Raw genomic sequence first — 16014 nt, 5'->3', positions numbered from 1 at the left:
CAGCAACAACAACAAAAACATCACCAATAACTTTAAGATGTTTGAATGTACGTGTGTTTGTTTTTTGAGATTTAACTGAAAACAGATAAACAACAACAACAAAAAATGAAAACAATTGAGAAAGATGAAAAAGAAGCACGCGAAGAGGGCCATGTTGAGAGTGGGTGATGAAGGAGGCCATTATAAAGAGAAGAAGAAGAAGGACTTTAAAAAGTTAATAGTGAAAATGCAAAACAAAAAAAAAAGGAAAAATGTATAAAGGAGGATTCAAAGTTAAAGTGTTTTTATTAAAGAAGTTTGGGTTTAAATCCATATAGTTGTTGCTGTATTTATTGTTAGCTTATTCTCTTTCACATAAAATTTAATAAAATTGTATATGTATAAAAAAAACAGCAAAAACAACATAAAATAAAATTTACAGTTATACACACCTATTGACAAAATAAAAACAGAGATGAAATTTTTAGTACTATTTAACTTTTTTTACTCTATTTTGTAAAAGGTTTTGTTTGGTACGTAATTTTAAAGATATGAAAATTAAAAGATTTTAAAATATATGTTTTTAAATTGTATGCTCTATTTCTAATATTTAAATTAAAAAATTACATTAGTTTAAGGAAATATTTGAAAAGTAGTTAAACAAAAACGATAATATACTACTATTTTACAGAATTACAGCAAAATTCCATAAACATTTAGAATTTACGCCCCTTTTTAAGTAGTAGTTATTTTAACCAGTGCAATCTTTTAATATAATACTTTTATTATTATTTCTTATTTAAATAATGAAATGTTTTTAAGTCAAAAAAGGAGTTTAAGAAAAATTAGAATCGACCTTTGTCTAGATCATTGGTAGGCAAAATATATCCACAACAAATTCAAGAAACTGAATGAAATTTGTGTATTGAACGCCTATCATGGGTCTAGATGGTCTACTAATGATTAGGTAACGATTTGATAAAAAACATTATCATGAAAATTATTATAGTTCGACTTAAATCTTTTTTTTTCAGAACCGAATCCATTATTCAGCCCAATCTCCATTATTCTGACAACCGAACTTCAGTTGACAGTTGGAACTGAAGTTTGCTTGCCATCCATAATCAACCCATTGTAACCCATATAGGTGTCAATATATCAGTTGAGAATTTTGTTATAAAATATCAACAAAATCGACCTAGATTTAGACAAATTCAATTATTTAACAAACATTTTTACACAAAATTTAACTTTTAGAGGCTCTCAGATAACTTGTAGCTGAAATCCGTCAGAGATTATTATTATTAGCGAGCCTTCACGCACTACGACCCATATGATCTTATGTGGAACCTTAAAGTTTCATCATAACAGATTTAGGTTACGTATGAAACCAATTACATCTTCCAAGGCCAAAAAGGACCTTCCGAGCCATTTATTTCTGCATGAAATTCAGAAAAACCTACACTGTTCATTCTCAACATTACATAAATGCTGTTCAAGCGATAGCAACAATTGAGACAGAGAAATGAACCTCTTGGATTGTCTAAGTTCTGGTAAATTACCCCAATATCGCTAAAATTCCAACTCATTCCAAGAACGAATTCGTTGCATAATGTATCCACGTGGTATACCAAAGAACAAGCGATATGAACGATACCTATGAACAAGTGTCGGGCAACCCTATTGGCCAGGTACCCAGAACAAGGTAAATTCATTGTGCGCACCGAGTTCATTCAAAGATGTCCAGCACTCCATAACAACACTCTAAGAGCATACTGACATAAAAAATATCCTAGTATTACTTAATCACCTTCTTAAACATTCAGTGGCCTAAAATTTTTAATGGGAATGTATCCATTGGGATACCAGTTTGAAAATTGGACCCATAAATTCCAGCCCCATTGTCACCATTAGCCTGTATGGAACCATTGGTAAACCACACTTTATCGCCATTATCCTTCCACCATGTCTGATTTATTCACTTCACTTCAGGATCCTAAACTTCCTATGTAACACCAAATATTCTGATACTGCAATACTAGGATCTGTCAGAGATACTTTCTAATGAACAGTTCTAGATCGAATTTAATATTTTGAATATAATCTCGTATTAATTAAATGAAAAGTTTCAAAATTAACTTCAATTCCATTTTTACAGATAACATTTTATTTAAGTTCTTTAATCAATATGAGGAGCCGCAGAATAAAAGGTACTTTTTCGAATTTTTTTACAAATTGATTTTTTGGTATTTTTATAATATTTTGGGTTGAAATCTTCTAGAAAAAATCAATTTCCCAACATTTTAAAATTTTCCAAAAAGTACCTTTTGTTCTGCGGCTTCTCATATGTTATTATCAGGGAAACCAAAATATGCAAATGCATGTTTTTTCTGGTGAGTCTAATGTGCACATGGATAAGATATTTACACGTTTCAGAACTATTTAAGAATTTTGGCATCGATTTGTTAGTACATATTTTTGCATATTTTACCCTTAAATGCATATTTTTGCATATATTTGTTTTAAGAGCATATTTATGTCATATTTTTGCGTTTTTATATTTTTTTATATTTTGCGTTTTAGAGCACATTTTACTGTTTAATAGCATATTTTGACTTTATCAAAAACAAATTTTGTCTTACTTATTTTTCGCTGTTGTGTTACAAGTTTTTACTTCCTTTGTTTAAAATTCAAAATTGAAAAATAGATGGATTTTTTTTAATATAAAATAAGCACTATTTTAATAATAGCGCCATTTAAATATCAAATTTTAGTTCTAATTCAAACTTAACCGTTCTAAGTGTTAAATAAATATTGTCTTTTAAATTTGCTCCTATAACATCAGTTGATGTCGAAAGAACATTTTCTATTAATAAAAATGTTTTCAGATCCAATAGACAACGATTTTTATTTGAAAATTTGAGTCAATATTTTGTAATTTATTGCAATAATAACCTTTATTGAAGAAGTGACTTTATATTTATATAAAATATCATCAAAAAATACCTCTCGAGGCCTTTTCATAGCTTATTGTTTTTATGTTGTATTTATTTTTTGTTATACTTGTTTTAGTTCATGTTATTTTTGTTTATTTTATGTTACTTTACCTTTTTAGAAATGAATTGTATTGATTTTTTTAAATAAAAGTATATTTTTTGGTTAAAAATTATGTAAAAGTTTGTTTTTTTTAAGAGCATATTTTTTAAATTTTAAGGGCATATTTTAAAGTTTTTACTGCATATTTAAAGCGCTTAAAACGCTTTTTTTAGAGCATATTTCCGGTTTCCCTGGTTATTATTTAACTCCCAATTTGTGTTAAGTACTTGCATCCATAAAATAATATGTTAAGATTCTATTGATTAAGTAGTGAAAAGCTTTTTAACCAGTTACTTTGTAATGGAAGCTTCTGCTTGGTAAATTGTGAAGAAAATAACAATTTATGAATTCAGACAAGTATATATGTATGTATATCCTGGGTCATCATGAGATTCTAAGACGATCTAGCTATATCCATCCGTCTGTTGAAAAAACGATAGGGCCCAAACTAGCTGACGAAATTTTTTTGCATTAAAAATGGGCTATATCGGTCCATGATTTCAAATAGCCCCCATGTCCCCCCGGAATACTGATTGATCACTCATAAATATGTTGATTAAGCGACAATCCTGAATTTAGCACAAATTATTTCTAACTACTCTGGAATTATAATGTAAAGTATGGCGAAAATCGGTCAACATTTGTCCCTAGTCACCATACAAGTTCCCCCTCAGAAAATTAATTGATCATTCATAATTGTCTTATAATAATTAATATCGTAATGAATTTGGACAGAAACAAGTTTTATATGATATATATCAATCTTTTCATTAACTTTTGTGAGGATCAATCCATAATTAACCCTATATCAGAAAAATATTTTGTCACATATTGATGGTGGGTATTAGGGTATTCATTCGACTAATGATCGTTCGATTAATCGAATAATTTCTTACGAATAATTATTCGAACAATTTAAAAATTAATTCGAACAAATTTATGTAGAATAATCGAATAAAACGAATAAATGTTCATATATATTTAAATTTATTAAATTGCTTAAAATTGTTCATAATTTCAAATTTGAATAAGTAATAATGACTCACAAAAATTGTATTGTTTCTGAAATTCGACAAATAACTAAAGACAAAGGGACTTTCGATCACTGTAGAAGAGTGTTCCGATAGCTCCTTCTATAAATATATAAATATTACTACCAGAAGTTATAATTCTAAAAACAAAACTTTAAAAATTTTTAACTTAGGATTTAATATTTGTTATTTATCTGGCGAAATATTAGAAGAATCGCAATTAATAATCAAAATATTAAATTACATTAAAGTGGTGTTGAATGTGATTTTGAAACGGTCGTCGAAAGTGATATTGAGGATGACATTTATAATGATTACATTGAAATATATGAAGGCTATGATCTTAAAATATATGTATATAAATGATGTTATTAACCGCATGCGTCAATCATGCACTGCCTGACTTCAAATTAGCCACGTTCACTGACAAACTTTGGACAGATTCCCTTTTTGAATTCAGGATCAGCTCACATTTTTTAAAGCATAGCTTCAAAACGGAAACTAAAGGGTTTGCTAGTCAATTGTTTTGTAGATTGTTCGGGAGTTAATCTGATCAGAATATTTCTGTTGAAAATTTAATGATAGACTTTGTTTTCGAGTGTTTTTTAACATTATCAATACTTGAATTGTTAACTTTAACGTTATATTTTGTTTTTCTTTAACAATAAAATATTAAAAAACCGACATCAAAACCCCATTCTTTACTTTTTTAAAAAAATTTAAATTATTCGAATAATTCGATTAATTTTAAACGTGTGATCGAATTATTCGAACAATTTAAAATCTCTTATTCGAATTATTTGTTTTATTCGAACAAGAGAAAAATCGAATTATTCGAATACCCTAGTGGGTATACAAGATTCGGCATATCTGAATAGACACTCTTACTTGTTAGAAATAATTTTGTGTTAAGATAATTTATAGAAATAAATTTTTGTTAAGATCATCAGAAAATTTTTGGCTCCAATTGCCAATTACAGGTTTAAAATATTCAGAATATTTAAACGTTTGTTTTACATAAACTGCTTGCAAACTTTAAACACCTATTCACAATTGCTTTTACCCAAGTCAATAACTTCAAAATACATATACAAGAAAAATTTTAAAAGTACCATTGACGTAAATTAGAAGTATCATTTGTTTTGCCATTTTCACTAAACACCTCTACTAAGCGAATAAATCAAAATACGAAAATTTCAATGAAAATATTTATCAAATATTTTTCTGTTGTTCTTTTTTTTCGCAGAAAAATAAATATATAGGCTTTATTTTCGAAAATATTTCAAATTAATGTATAATATTTAAGAATTCTAACAAAAATATTTATTTAAAAACATTTGAAATATGTATATTTCCTTTTGGTTCGAGGCATAAATTTCTGGAAGTTCTAAAAAGAAATGTTTTCTTTTTGTTTTGTTGCCTTTTCGAACAAATTATTCAAATTTTACAAATAAATTTTGTGTTTTTATTAGCAAAAATGAAAAATAAGTAAATATTATTTATTAACTTTGCCATAAATTTAACAATTAATTGTTGTTTTTTTTTGTTTGTTTCATTTTCTTTTAATGAACTACATACATATTTGTAGATAAATATTTTTATTTGTTTAACTTTTGTTGGTTTTTATTTTGATTTTATTAACTTTTAATATACATTTATGTTATTTTTTATACTTTTTACAGAATTTCTGTTAAAAATCAATTATTTGCTTTGATATTTTTTTTAAATTGTTTTAAAATTTTAAATATTTTTTTTCACTTATTTATGTACATGTATATTAAGTAAGTATATACACATAATTTTGATATTATTTTTTTTTATATCATACTTTTTCTATATATATATTAAATATTATTACCATTTTTTTATATACATATATACATGGTTGTATGTATTTGTATATACATTATTTAAAACTTAAAAAAAACACATTCTTTTTGACAATTTCTTGCTGATTTTTCACTTGTTTAAAGGGCTTTTCCTCTTAAACAATATTAATAATTCTATTTAAAAAATTAACTTTGTTTTTTTCAAATATTTTTTCTTTTATTTTTTTTTTGTATCGTATAGAAAATTTCTTAACTTGAATATGTTTTTTTTTTGTTGGTTTGTTGGTTGGTTGGTAGTGTATATCTATATGTATGTAAAGTGTAGAAAAAAAATATATATTATGTTTAAAAAAACGCGCGCCCCGTTTTATTTTAGTAGAGTAGTATTTGAACGTTTAGCGTTTGTATGCGAACTATTTTGGCCAATATCGTACAGATGCTGAGGATGCTGTTGATGGTTGAAAAACAATTTTCCTGCTCACCAAAAGAAAAATCATTGCTCTCATTTTCATTTTCTCGTGTATCTCATATCAGTCAGTGCGTCCCCCCTTCCGCCTGCCTCTATTTTATATCTGTTTTGTATTCGTTATACTCAGCACTTGTATCTGTGTGTGTATGTGCGTTTGTGTGTGTGTATGTATGTGGGGGGAAAATTGTTTCAGTTTTCTTTTTTTGACTTTTCCACATGGGGCTGTCAAATATTTGTTGACGTTTGCTTTGCTCTGTTGTTATTATTGTTGTGCTTGTTGTTGCTCTTATTTACATCTCAGGAATCAAGAGAGTGTAATTTTTCATTGAACAACGAGTAAATTTTATCAGTTGTTCTAATTAGTACGTTTTTACCTACAAAAAATCAAATAGTATTTCCAATTGTAGTTAGTAGGAATTTGTATTCCTGTTTTTAATAAACAATTTGTATTGCTGTGTTTTGATTTGAAAATTAACGGATCATTTACTGGGTTGCCATCATTATTTATATAGATATTTTTTATATTTTTCTACTAGGAAATAAATCAATGCTTCGAATTAATTAATTCAATCTGAGCTAAATTTATTAAAATCTTAATTTAGAATTAAACAAATATATAATTCTTCAGCTTCATTCAATTAGAATTCATTAATGGTTAAATAAATTCATAACAGAATTCATTCAACCTTTGAATTAGAGTATCCAAAACCGAAAACCGGTTTTTCATCTTTGTAAAGTCCACCGGTTTCGATTTTTTAACAAACCGGTTTTTGTAAGACGGTTAACCGGTTTTAATGAAATATATTTTCTAAAGCTCATTCAAATACATTTATGAAAAACTTTTTTAAAAATATTGATTTATTTTATAGAAAATTATAGCATTTGACAATATTTTGTAAAAGATATAAAATAATTGCATAAAGATAGAGCCTTAAGAATTCAAAAATGCAAAATATCCGAAGTTTTAGTACACAATTCTTAACATATTTGCTATTAGCGTCCACAAATAAAAATAAATTTAAGGAGCCCTTCTTCATATTAAATAAAAATTTCGGTTAAAACGGAAACCGATTTTTTAAATTTGCCGGTTTTTTGGACACTACTTTGAAATCTTAATTTGTTTTTAATGCAAATCTAATACAAATTGAATTAAAAAATGTTATTTCATTTAATTTTGTTTTTGTTTTGCTCTTAATCATTTTTAAAATGAATTGAAAAAAATTGAATTCAATTAATTCTATAAAAAATTAATTCTCAAAGGAAGTACAAAGGAATTAAGCCTATGAATTAATTTATAATGAATTCATTAACGTAATGAGTAAGAACTAAAATTTCGAAAATGAAATTAAGAATTAATTCTTTCTAACCTTTCGTTTAATTCAAACTACAATAATTTAAAAATTGTTCTTTAATTAAATGAATAACATTTACATTTATCTCAAGTTCAATGTTAGCTATTTACTAATGCTAGTTCTTCAAGTATCTCCAACCCACATACACCTGCCTGTTCTTATTTATTTGCAAATAAAATATCTAAATTTGTACTGCATACTTTACAGTTGACTGGACTCAAAAAAAAATTCTGAGTTTTTCCCAGACATTTTGATTTTTTTTTCTTTACAAACCATCTCATGAAAATTTGGAATCGAATAAAAAAAAATCAGCCAAATCTCACGTTTGATGCCATTACATAGATTAAATACCTCGATTAGGCCTATAGAAAACCTTTTAGTTAGTGGGTTATAAACAGGTTTTTATAATATCGGACACAATAAAAAAAATCATATAATGTTTTTAAATTTCTTTAGCAAGTTCCTAATTTCCTGAACTTTTTACATTCCCGGGAAATAATAAAAAAATATATGCTTTCCGCCGTATTTGAAATCTATCAACGTATTTGAAATCAACTTTCCATAGCCCCCAAATAACATAAACACATTCGATTCGATATTAAATTTTATTATACCCTTCGCCATGAGTGGCTAGGGTTTGTAATTTCTACATTTTTCATTTGCGACCACACAAAGTATATATATTCTGGATCGTTATAGATAACAAAGTCGATATAACCATGCCCGCCTGTCTGTATTTTGAAATCAACCTTCCGTAGCCCCCAAATAACTTATATTATTTAAAATCGGCCCACAAATGGCTGAGATATAAGGAAAAAATCGGGACAACCTCGATTTTTATCCTATTTTTGATCTATATCTGGATTACTAAGTCATTAATATAGACAATATGGATATCTATGATAGATATTTCAAAGTTCATTGCTACGATGTATATAATATTAAGTTGGACCTACAATGAGTCAAAATCGGGAAAAATATTTTTTAATCCGAATTTTTTTTTCATCAAAAAATTTTTTGTTTGTCATAAAAATTTTAAAAATTAAAAAACTTTTTTAAAAAAATAAAAAACAATTTGGAAAAAAAAATTTAAAAAAAAAACAATTTAGAAAAAAAAAATAATTTTGTTTAAATAAAAATATTTAAAAAAAAATATTTTTAAGTATAATTTGAGGAAGGGTATATAATATTCGGCACAGCCGAACATAGCTCTCTTACTTGTTTGTTATAAAATCATCCAAACATTGTTTTTATTTAAATATGACGGATTGTAAAGGAAAAATATTTGGTTTAGTTTACAATTCGCAAATTTTCGCATATTTCTACATGTACCTCAAAATTACTTCCGTTTTATGTCACGTAAGATATACCATTATTTCGCTCTATATTTTAGGCAAGAACTTTCGAAAGAACTTATTTTTTTTTAAAAATACAGTGCCCACTGAATGAAAAATAAAGACCAAATTATTCTTGACTCTATAGGCGTACAAATGTCACTTACGATGACATGGAATTGCACATATTTGTATCTGGATTACTAAGTCATTAATATAGACAATATGGATATCTAATGATAGATATTTCAGAAACCTTTTCAAAACTTTCAGAAACCTTTTTTCGCTAATAAAATTTTTTTCAGCAAAAAATATTTTCCATCTTTATCTTAAAGTATAATTTGGTGATGGGTTTGTAAGATATGGCACAGCCGAATATATCTATCTTATTTGTTTCAATATTTATGTATTTTATTTTTATATATCGAAATATTGAAAATACGATAGGGGCAATATTGGTCCAAGATTTCAAGTAGCCCCCATACAAATCACCCGCCGGAATGCTGTTTGAGCCGCCATAAATATGTTGATAATGCGGTAATCCTAATACATTTTGCACAAATTAGTTCCAAGTACTCTGAACATATACTGTAAAGTATGCCAAAAATCGGGCAACACTTGTCCCTGGACCCCATTCCAGGTTCCCCTCAAATGACTTGAACATTCATATATGTCTTTTAATAATTAATATCGAGATGAAATTGGACTAAAACAAGTTTTATATGAACCTAAATTTGTCTACCAACTTTTGTGATCCCATATACAAGATTCGGCACAGCCTATTAGTTACCACTGTAACCAATTACTAAATTATGGAGTCTATAATTTATCGGAATTTCCTTTAAATTATAGACAGCAAAACTGTTTCAATGTTTAATAAACCCGGAAAGAGCATTAATTATGTATTAGTTCAAAATGGGTTAAATGTTTCTTTATTTTTTTAAATAGGTTTTAAGAAATTTCCATAGTTTTAACACATTTCTAAAACGGTTGTCAACAAAATCCAAAAATAATTTTTAATATTATAAATAACCTCGCACATAATCATTAATAATTATGTTTTCTATTTATTATTATACATAATTTCATTCAACTAAAACAAGTACCCATCCCACTCTTAAAGACTTATCACGTGAACACAAACAGCTAATTAATAAAAAACACTTTTCGTATTTTGTATATTTTTGTACAGTCGTTATGAAATTCACGTGAACATTATTATATTTTAAAAATAAAAACGCTGAGTTTGTTTCAAAAGTCTCGAGACTAAGCTGTACAAATATCATACACAACGCTTCTCTTATCAGCATTTCAATCCCGTTCTAGTATTGAGACAAAAAATCTATACGAAAAACGTGTCTTGAGAAGAAAAAAACACTGTTTTCTTTCTTTCTTTCTGCCTGCTTGCTTGCTAATTTGTGTTGTTGTTAGTCGTTTAGAGTTTATCAGTAGAAATATTTAATTTTTTCAAATATTCCTAGATTTCATATAAATAGCAGTGATAGACAAAATTTTGAGTCAGTGCTAAGTCAAACGCTGAAGAAAGTGCAATAAACTTTGCTGGAAGCAGAAGAAAATTTTTACTACAAATTGATTTAAAATGTGGTTAATCTTAAAAAATTTATTAATATTTGTGTTGTTGACATATCCCGCTGTCAATGGTGGAGGTAAGTTTTAAAAAGAGATTTTAGATTATTTGAAAATATTCTATTATCACGCATCATTCAAGCATTGCCCCTTTGTGATGTAATTTTTAATTGTTTAAAAACAATTAATTAAAATAAATGATTGCACTATATTTGTTTACAAAATATTGCAATTTTTTATATAATAATTATAATTTTTAAATGATGCAATTTATATTAAATGATCGTTCTTATTATTTACAATTTTTTATTTCAGTTTTTGTTAATACAGTGAATGAAGATCATCGCATGCATCCCATGTTTAATTTTAAACGTGATCGTCTGCATAAACGTGCCATGCCCCTGTTACGTTTCGAGTCTTCCAAGCCCGAAGAAGAATTCTCCGATTATTGGAATGAAGTGGGTCAGAATATTTTGGATAAACAATTGGAGAGTAAGACCAGATTGAATACAAACATGGCTAAAAATGTAATCATGTTTTTGGGTGATGGCATGTCGATACCAACAATAACGGCTGGTCGTGTTTATTTGGGTGGCGAAGAGAAACAATTCTCATTTGAGAAATTTCCCTATATCGGTTTGAGTAAGGTGAGTGTCATTTAATGTTTTTTTTTAAATTAAAAAAATAGGAGATCTCATTTCTAAAAAAATCTGTATTTGTTTCTTATATTGATTGATAGGAATATTAAAATTGTTTGGAAGAATTTATTTGAATTATTTTCTTTTGATCAGAGACAAAAGCTTATATTCCGAACAACAAAATATACTCATTCTAGTTGACATCTGAAAGACTCTTCCACTTGTACTTTTCTCAAATTAAAAAGTGAGAATACTGTATTTTTAAACTTGACAGAATAATGGAATTTTCATTCTTTAATGAGTATCTCGAACAAGGATAACTTATACAAGAAGGCCTCATCCAAAGAGATGTTGCTTTTATATGTTTGATACTTCATATAGAAAATAATTTCTCTCAAAATTGACGCTGTCAGACACCTTTAAAAACATAGAGGAAAACTCATCTCCCTAGATGTTTTTAACGGTCTTCTTTATAATTTATTTAAGAAGAAATTTCTCTATTCCTAGTGAATATTCTATGTACATGAGAGAAGACTTGGAAATTTAAATACATTAGTCATATTTTTATGTAAAAAAAAATAAAAATATGTAAAATAGTTCCACCTATTTCCAATCAAATCTTCGTATTAAATCAATTTGAGCTGAATCAAATAAAATCTTAATTCAAAATTAAAAAAGTGCAGTCATTAATTCCATAAATCTATTCCCTACATCTAAACATGTAGCTCCATTCAAAGGCTTTTACTTAAATTTAGAATTTAGTTTAGTTCAACCTTTGAACGAATTTTAGTCTTCTATTAGAAAAGATTAATAAACTTGTTCAATGTTGACAAACAATTGACTTTGCCCACAAATTAATGTCACTCCCACAAAAACTTTCGCTTAAAATTGAAAATCTTTTGATAAGATGGAAAATAAATAAAGAGCAAAACACTCTCCTCTCAAGTTGATAAGCAATCCTCTCTACGATTCATAAATATTTCATTAATTTTCGTCTCTGGCCTAGATCTCACTTGTATTAATCTCAAATTCTTTCAAATGTTTAGCTTCGTAAACAAATCACTTTTGATTGGTTTAAACATTTTGACAGATGTATTGAAAATTCTTATCTTTAAAGTTTAAACAAATATTCCAAGTGTAAACAGTCTTTATCATCTATTGTACTTTCAGACCTACTGTGCCAATACTCAAGTAGCCGATAGTGCCTGCACGGCCACTGCCTATTTGGGTGGTGTTAAAGCCAACTACGGTACTTTGGGTGTCACGGCTGCCATCGAATTGAATGATTGTCAAGGACAAAATATCAGCGAACATCATGTGAATTCCATAGCAGCTTGGGCTCAAGCTCAAGGTATGGCCACCGGTTTAATAACCACCACATCAGTGACTCATGCTTCACCAGCTGGTATTTATGCTCATGCTGCAAATCGTGATTGGGAAAATGATGCAGAAATATTGAAAACTCACAATGATCCCAATGTTTGCATAGACATAGCCACACAATTGGTGCATGGTCAGGTGGGCAGGAATTTGAATGTTATTTTGGGCGGTGGTCAAGAACATTTTCTACCCAGACACCAAGAGCCAGGGAAACGTTTGGATGGTCGTAATCTCATACAAGAATGGCAACAGTTAAATGGTCCCCATGCACATTATGTAACAAACAAAAAGGATCTTTTGAATTTACCCGCCAACACTGAGAAAATTATGGGTCTCTTTGCCTCCAATCACAATCCCTATCATTTGGATGCTGATCCCGAAGTGATACCTACATTGGAAGAAATGGTGCAAGTGGCCCTTAATCTATTGGAAAAACAAAGTCAAGGTAGAGGTTATTTCCTGTTCGTAGAAGGTGGCAGAATAGATCATGCTCATCATGATACTTTGGCCATGAAGGCTTTAGATGAAACTGCTGAATTTGGTAAAGCCATAGAATTTGCTCGTGGTAACACCAGCCTAGAAGATACTCTTATTGTGGTAACCTCAGATCATTCGCATACCATGTCGGTGGCTGGCTATTCTAGCCGCAAGAACAATATTTTTAGTGTTAGTGATGGTCAACTGGCTTTGGATCAGTTGCCGTATGCCACCTTAAGTTATGCCAATGGTCCTGGTTTTGAAAACAACATTCTGAAAAACAGCGCTGGTGTTAAGCGCAGAAATCTATTGGAGACCAATATGAAGCATAAAAATTATAAATTCCCCTCTACTGTGCCTCTGGAATCGGAAACTCATGGTGGTGATGATGTGGCCGTTTTTGCCAGTGGTCCCTTTGCCCATCTTTTCACCGGTGCTTATGAACAGAACTTTATACCCCATGCCATGGGTTATGCCTCGTGTTTGGGCACCAGAAAAACTGCCTGCAGCGATGGTTTACATCGGGCCAGATATTAAAATAAGTAGAGACTTAATAAAGTTTTAGTTTTATATTTAAAATGGGGGGTTTTACATAATTAAGGGGTAGTTTTTTAAGTAATTTATAATGTTAGTTTAAGAGGTACTTAATATAGAAATTAAGTTAAAAAAAGTTTAATAATAAGAAAATAAAATTTCATAGCACTTTGGAATATTGCTAATAAATATGTTGTGCATTTTTAAATATTTAGGATAAAAAACTTGCCGAGAAAAGACAAGGATATATTGTCTAACTCTAAAAAAAGCTAAAGAGAAATAATTTCATTTTTAGAATTTGTTGAACAAAATTTTAAAAAGTTTGAAAATAGGAGTTTTAAAAATAACCTTTTTTGGCCGCAAAAGGGAATGTAATTTGAATTTTGGTCGACATAAAAACTGACTTAATGAAGTATGATTCAATTTACTGATCGACATAACCAACTGCCATTGAACCTAGAATTGGTAGACCTAAAGAACTACGATTGAAGCTACTGATCGACATAAAGAACTACGATTGAATCTATAATTGGTTGACCTAAAGAACTACTATTGAACTTGAAATAGAATTGATCAACATAAATATCTACAATTTAACCTAGAATATGACATTATAAGGAGTTACAATTGATGCTGGAATCATTTGACTTACAGAACTGCGATTGAAGTTAGAATTAGACTTTATAAAGAATTACGATTGATGATAGTATTGGACTACTATTGGAATCACGTTAGCTTTTCACAATGTGTTAGATATTATTTTTTCTAAATCATTAATTTTCAACGGTTATTTGGGTCAAAATGGTAACCGAAAAGAAAGTACGTGAAAAAGTAATTGAAACTTTTCAAAAATAATCAATATGTACTTTAAAAAAATAGCAAAAGAACTGAGGGTTCATCGTCACATCGTTTTCAAGGAATAATTGAGCATTGAAAGGAAACCTGGATCAGGAAGAAAAAATTGTGTAACTGATATTGGTAAGGCACGAAACACTTTTATCAGAAAAGCAGCTCGTAAAGTTAAATGCTCCGATTCTTTTGTGCGCAGAGCTAAAGCTAATACTGGGCTGAAGTCGTATAAAGTTCAGAAAGTTTCAAATCGTAATGCGTAATGCGCTATTGTAAAAAAAAGAATTAAAGAACATAGGAAAGAAATCCCAGGAGATATCCCATTTTAAGCGTAAGTGGACCACCTCGCCAAAAAAGGTAACGGAAGCAACTATAAAATCTTTAATATGAAGATTTACAGAAAAAGTGGATAAAAAATACCGATTAATATGCCCATATTTTAATTTGTAGAATATTTGAATAAATTTACGTATTTTTGAGAATTTTTATATTGAACGATTTATGTTTTAAGTTTTTTTTGGCACACTCTTTACTTTTGTTATCAAACATATTTAAATATTAATTATCCTTTGTTTCCTATTTATTTAAACCAATAAATTAGTTTTTGTTTTTGATGTATTTATGAAATAAATTATTTTCATTGTTAATTTGTTTTTTTTTATGTGAAACAAAAATATCGAAATGCCTGGATAAAAAATGCAGTCCTGTTTGGCATGCCTAGTTATATCAGTAAATATGTAGCACGATTTTTAATGTTTGTGATTTATCTTTCAATACCCAAGCGATCATTTGATAAATAAAATAATATTATGTTCTTATCTATAATATCTATATCGGTATTTTGATTGATTATTTGAAAACAAATTCAAAAAAAGCTTTGGTTTATGTAATTTTCTATTTTCAAATGGAAAACACACATATTTGTAAACCATTCTATATCAATTAACACCAAACAATGATTAAGTTCGAATGAAATTCCATTCAAATGGCAAATAATCAATATTCAATAAAAATAATAATAATAATAAAACTGAGTTTAGGTTTAAAGAATATTTACATATCATACTGAAATTTTAATGAAATATGTGTGCATTTTGTATATTGTCGAATATTCTTTCTTTTTATGTTTTTTTTAACTCTTCTCTGCAGCCACTAATCAATAGTTTATCAGCACACATGCAAAATATTTATTATTTTATTCTTAGAATTAGGATAAGATAAATAATTTCAATATTTTACTCACATTAACAGATCAAATATTTTAATTTCCGGTTTATGAATTGAATAATACGAATCGAAGACACCAACTTTTCTAATTGAACCATCACAAAACAACTCGACTATATTTAAATTTACAGGCACACATTTCGTTCATATTTATATTAAAATTTTTAAACAGAAAATGTAAGCAAAAATTATTTTTTGTTATTTATGTATGTATATACAACTTTTTACAAAA

General features: G+C 28.3%; 2 protein-coding genes across 3 annotated transcripts in view; one reads left to right on the top strand and one right to left on the bottom strand.

The window, feature by feature from the left end:
• LOC135964165 (probable serine/threonine-protein kinase DDB_G0282963) overlaps nt 1-6477 on the bottom strand; it is a 140673-nt gene extending 134196 nt beyond the window's left edge. For both annotated transcript variants that reach the window (XM_065516269.1, XM_065516267.1), the window contains exon 1: nt 5965-6477. The gene's annotated coding sequence lies outside the window, so the exon portion shown is untranslated. The remainder of the gene's footprint in view (nt 1-5964) is intronic.
• Nucleotides 6478-10620: 4143 nt separating this feature from the next.
• phu (phurba tashi) lies at nt 10621-13877 on the top strand. The gene is made up of 3 exons (XM_065510483.1): nt 10621-10757; nt 10993-11324; nt 12486-13877. Exons 1-3 carry the CDS (start codon nt 10691-10693, stop codon nt 13707-13709), a joined length of 1623 nt encoding a protein of 540 aa, XP_065366555.1. The 5' UTR covers nt 10621-10690; the 3' UTR covers nt 13710-13877.
• The last annotated feature ends 2137 nt before the right edge of the window (nt 13878-16014 follow it).

Source organism: Calliphora vicina, chromosome 1, assembly GCF_958450345.1.
Source record: "Calliphora vicina chromosome 1, idCalVici1.1, whole genome shotgun sequence".
In the NCBI taxonomy this organism is placed as follows: Eukaryota; Metazoa; Arthropoda; class Insecta; order Diptera; family Calliphoridae; genus Calliphora; species Calliphora vicina.
This window is presented reverse-complemented; position numbering and strand designations above follow the sequence as displayed.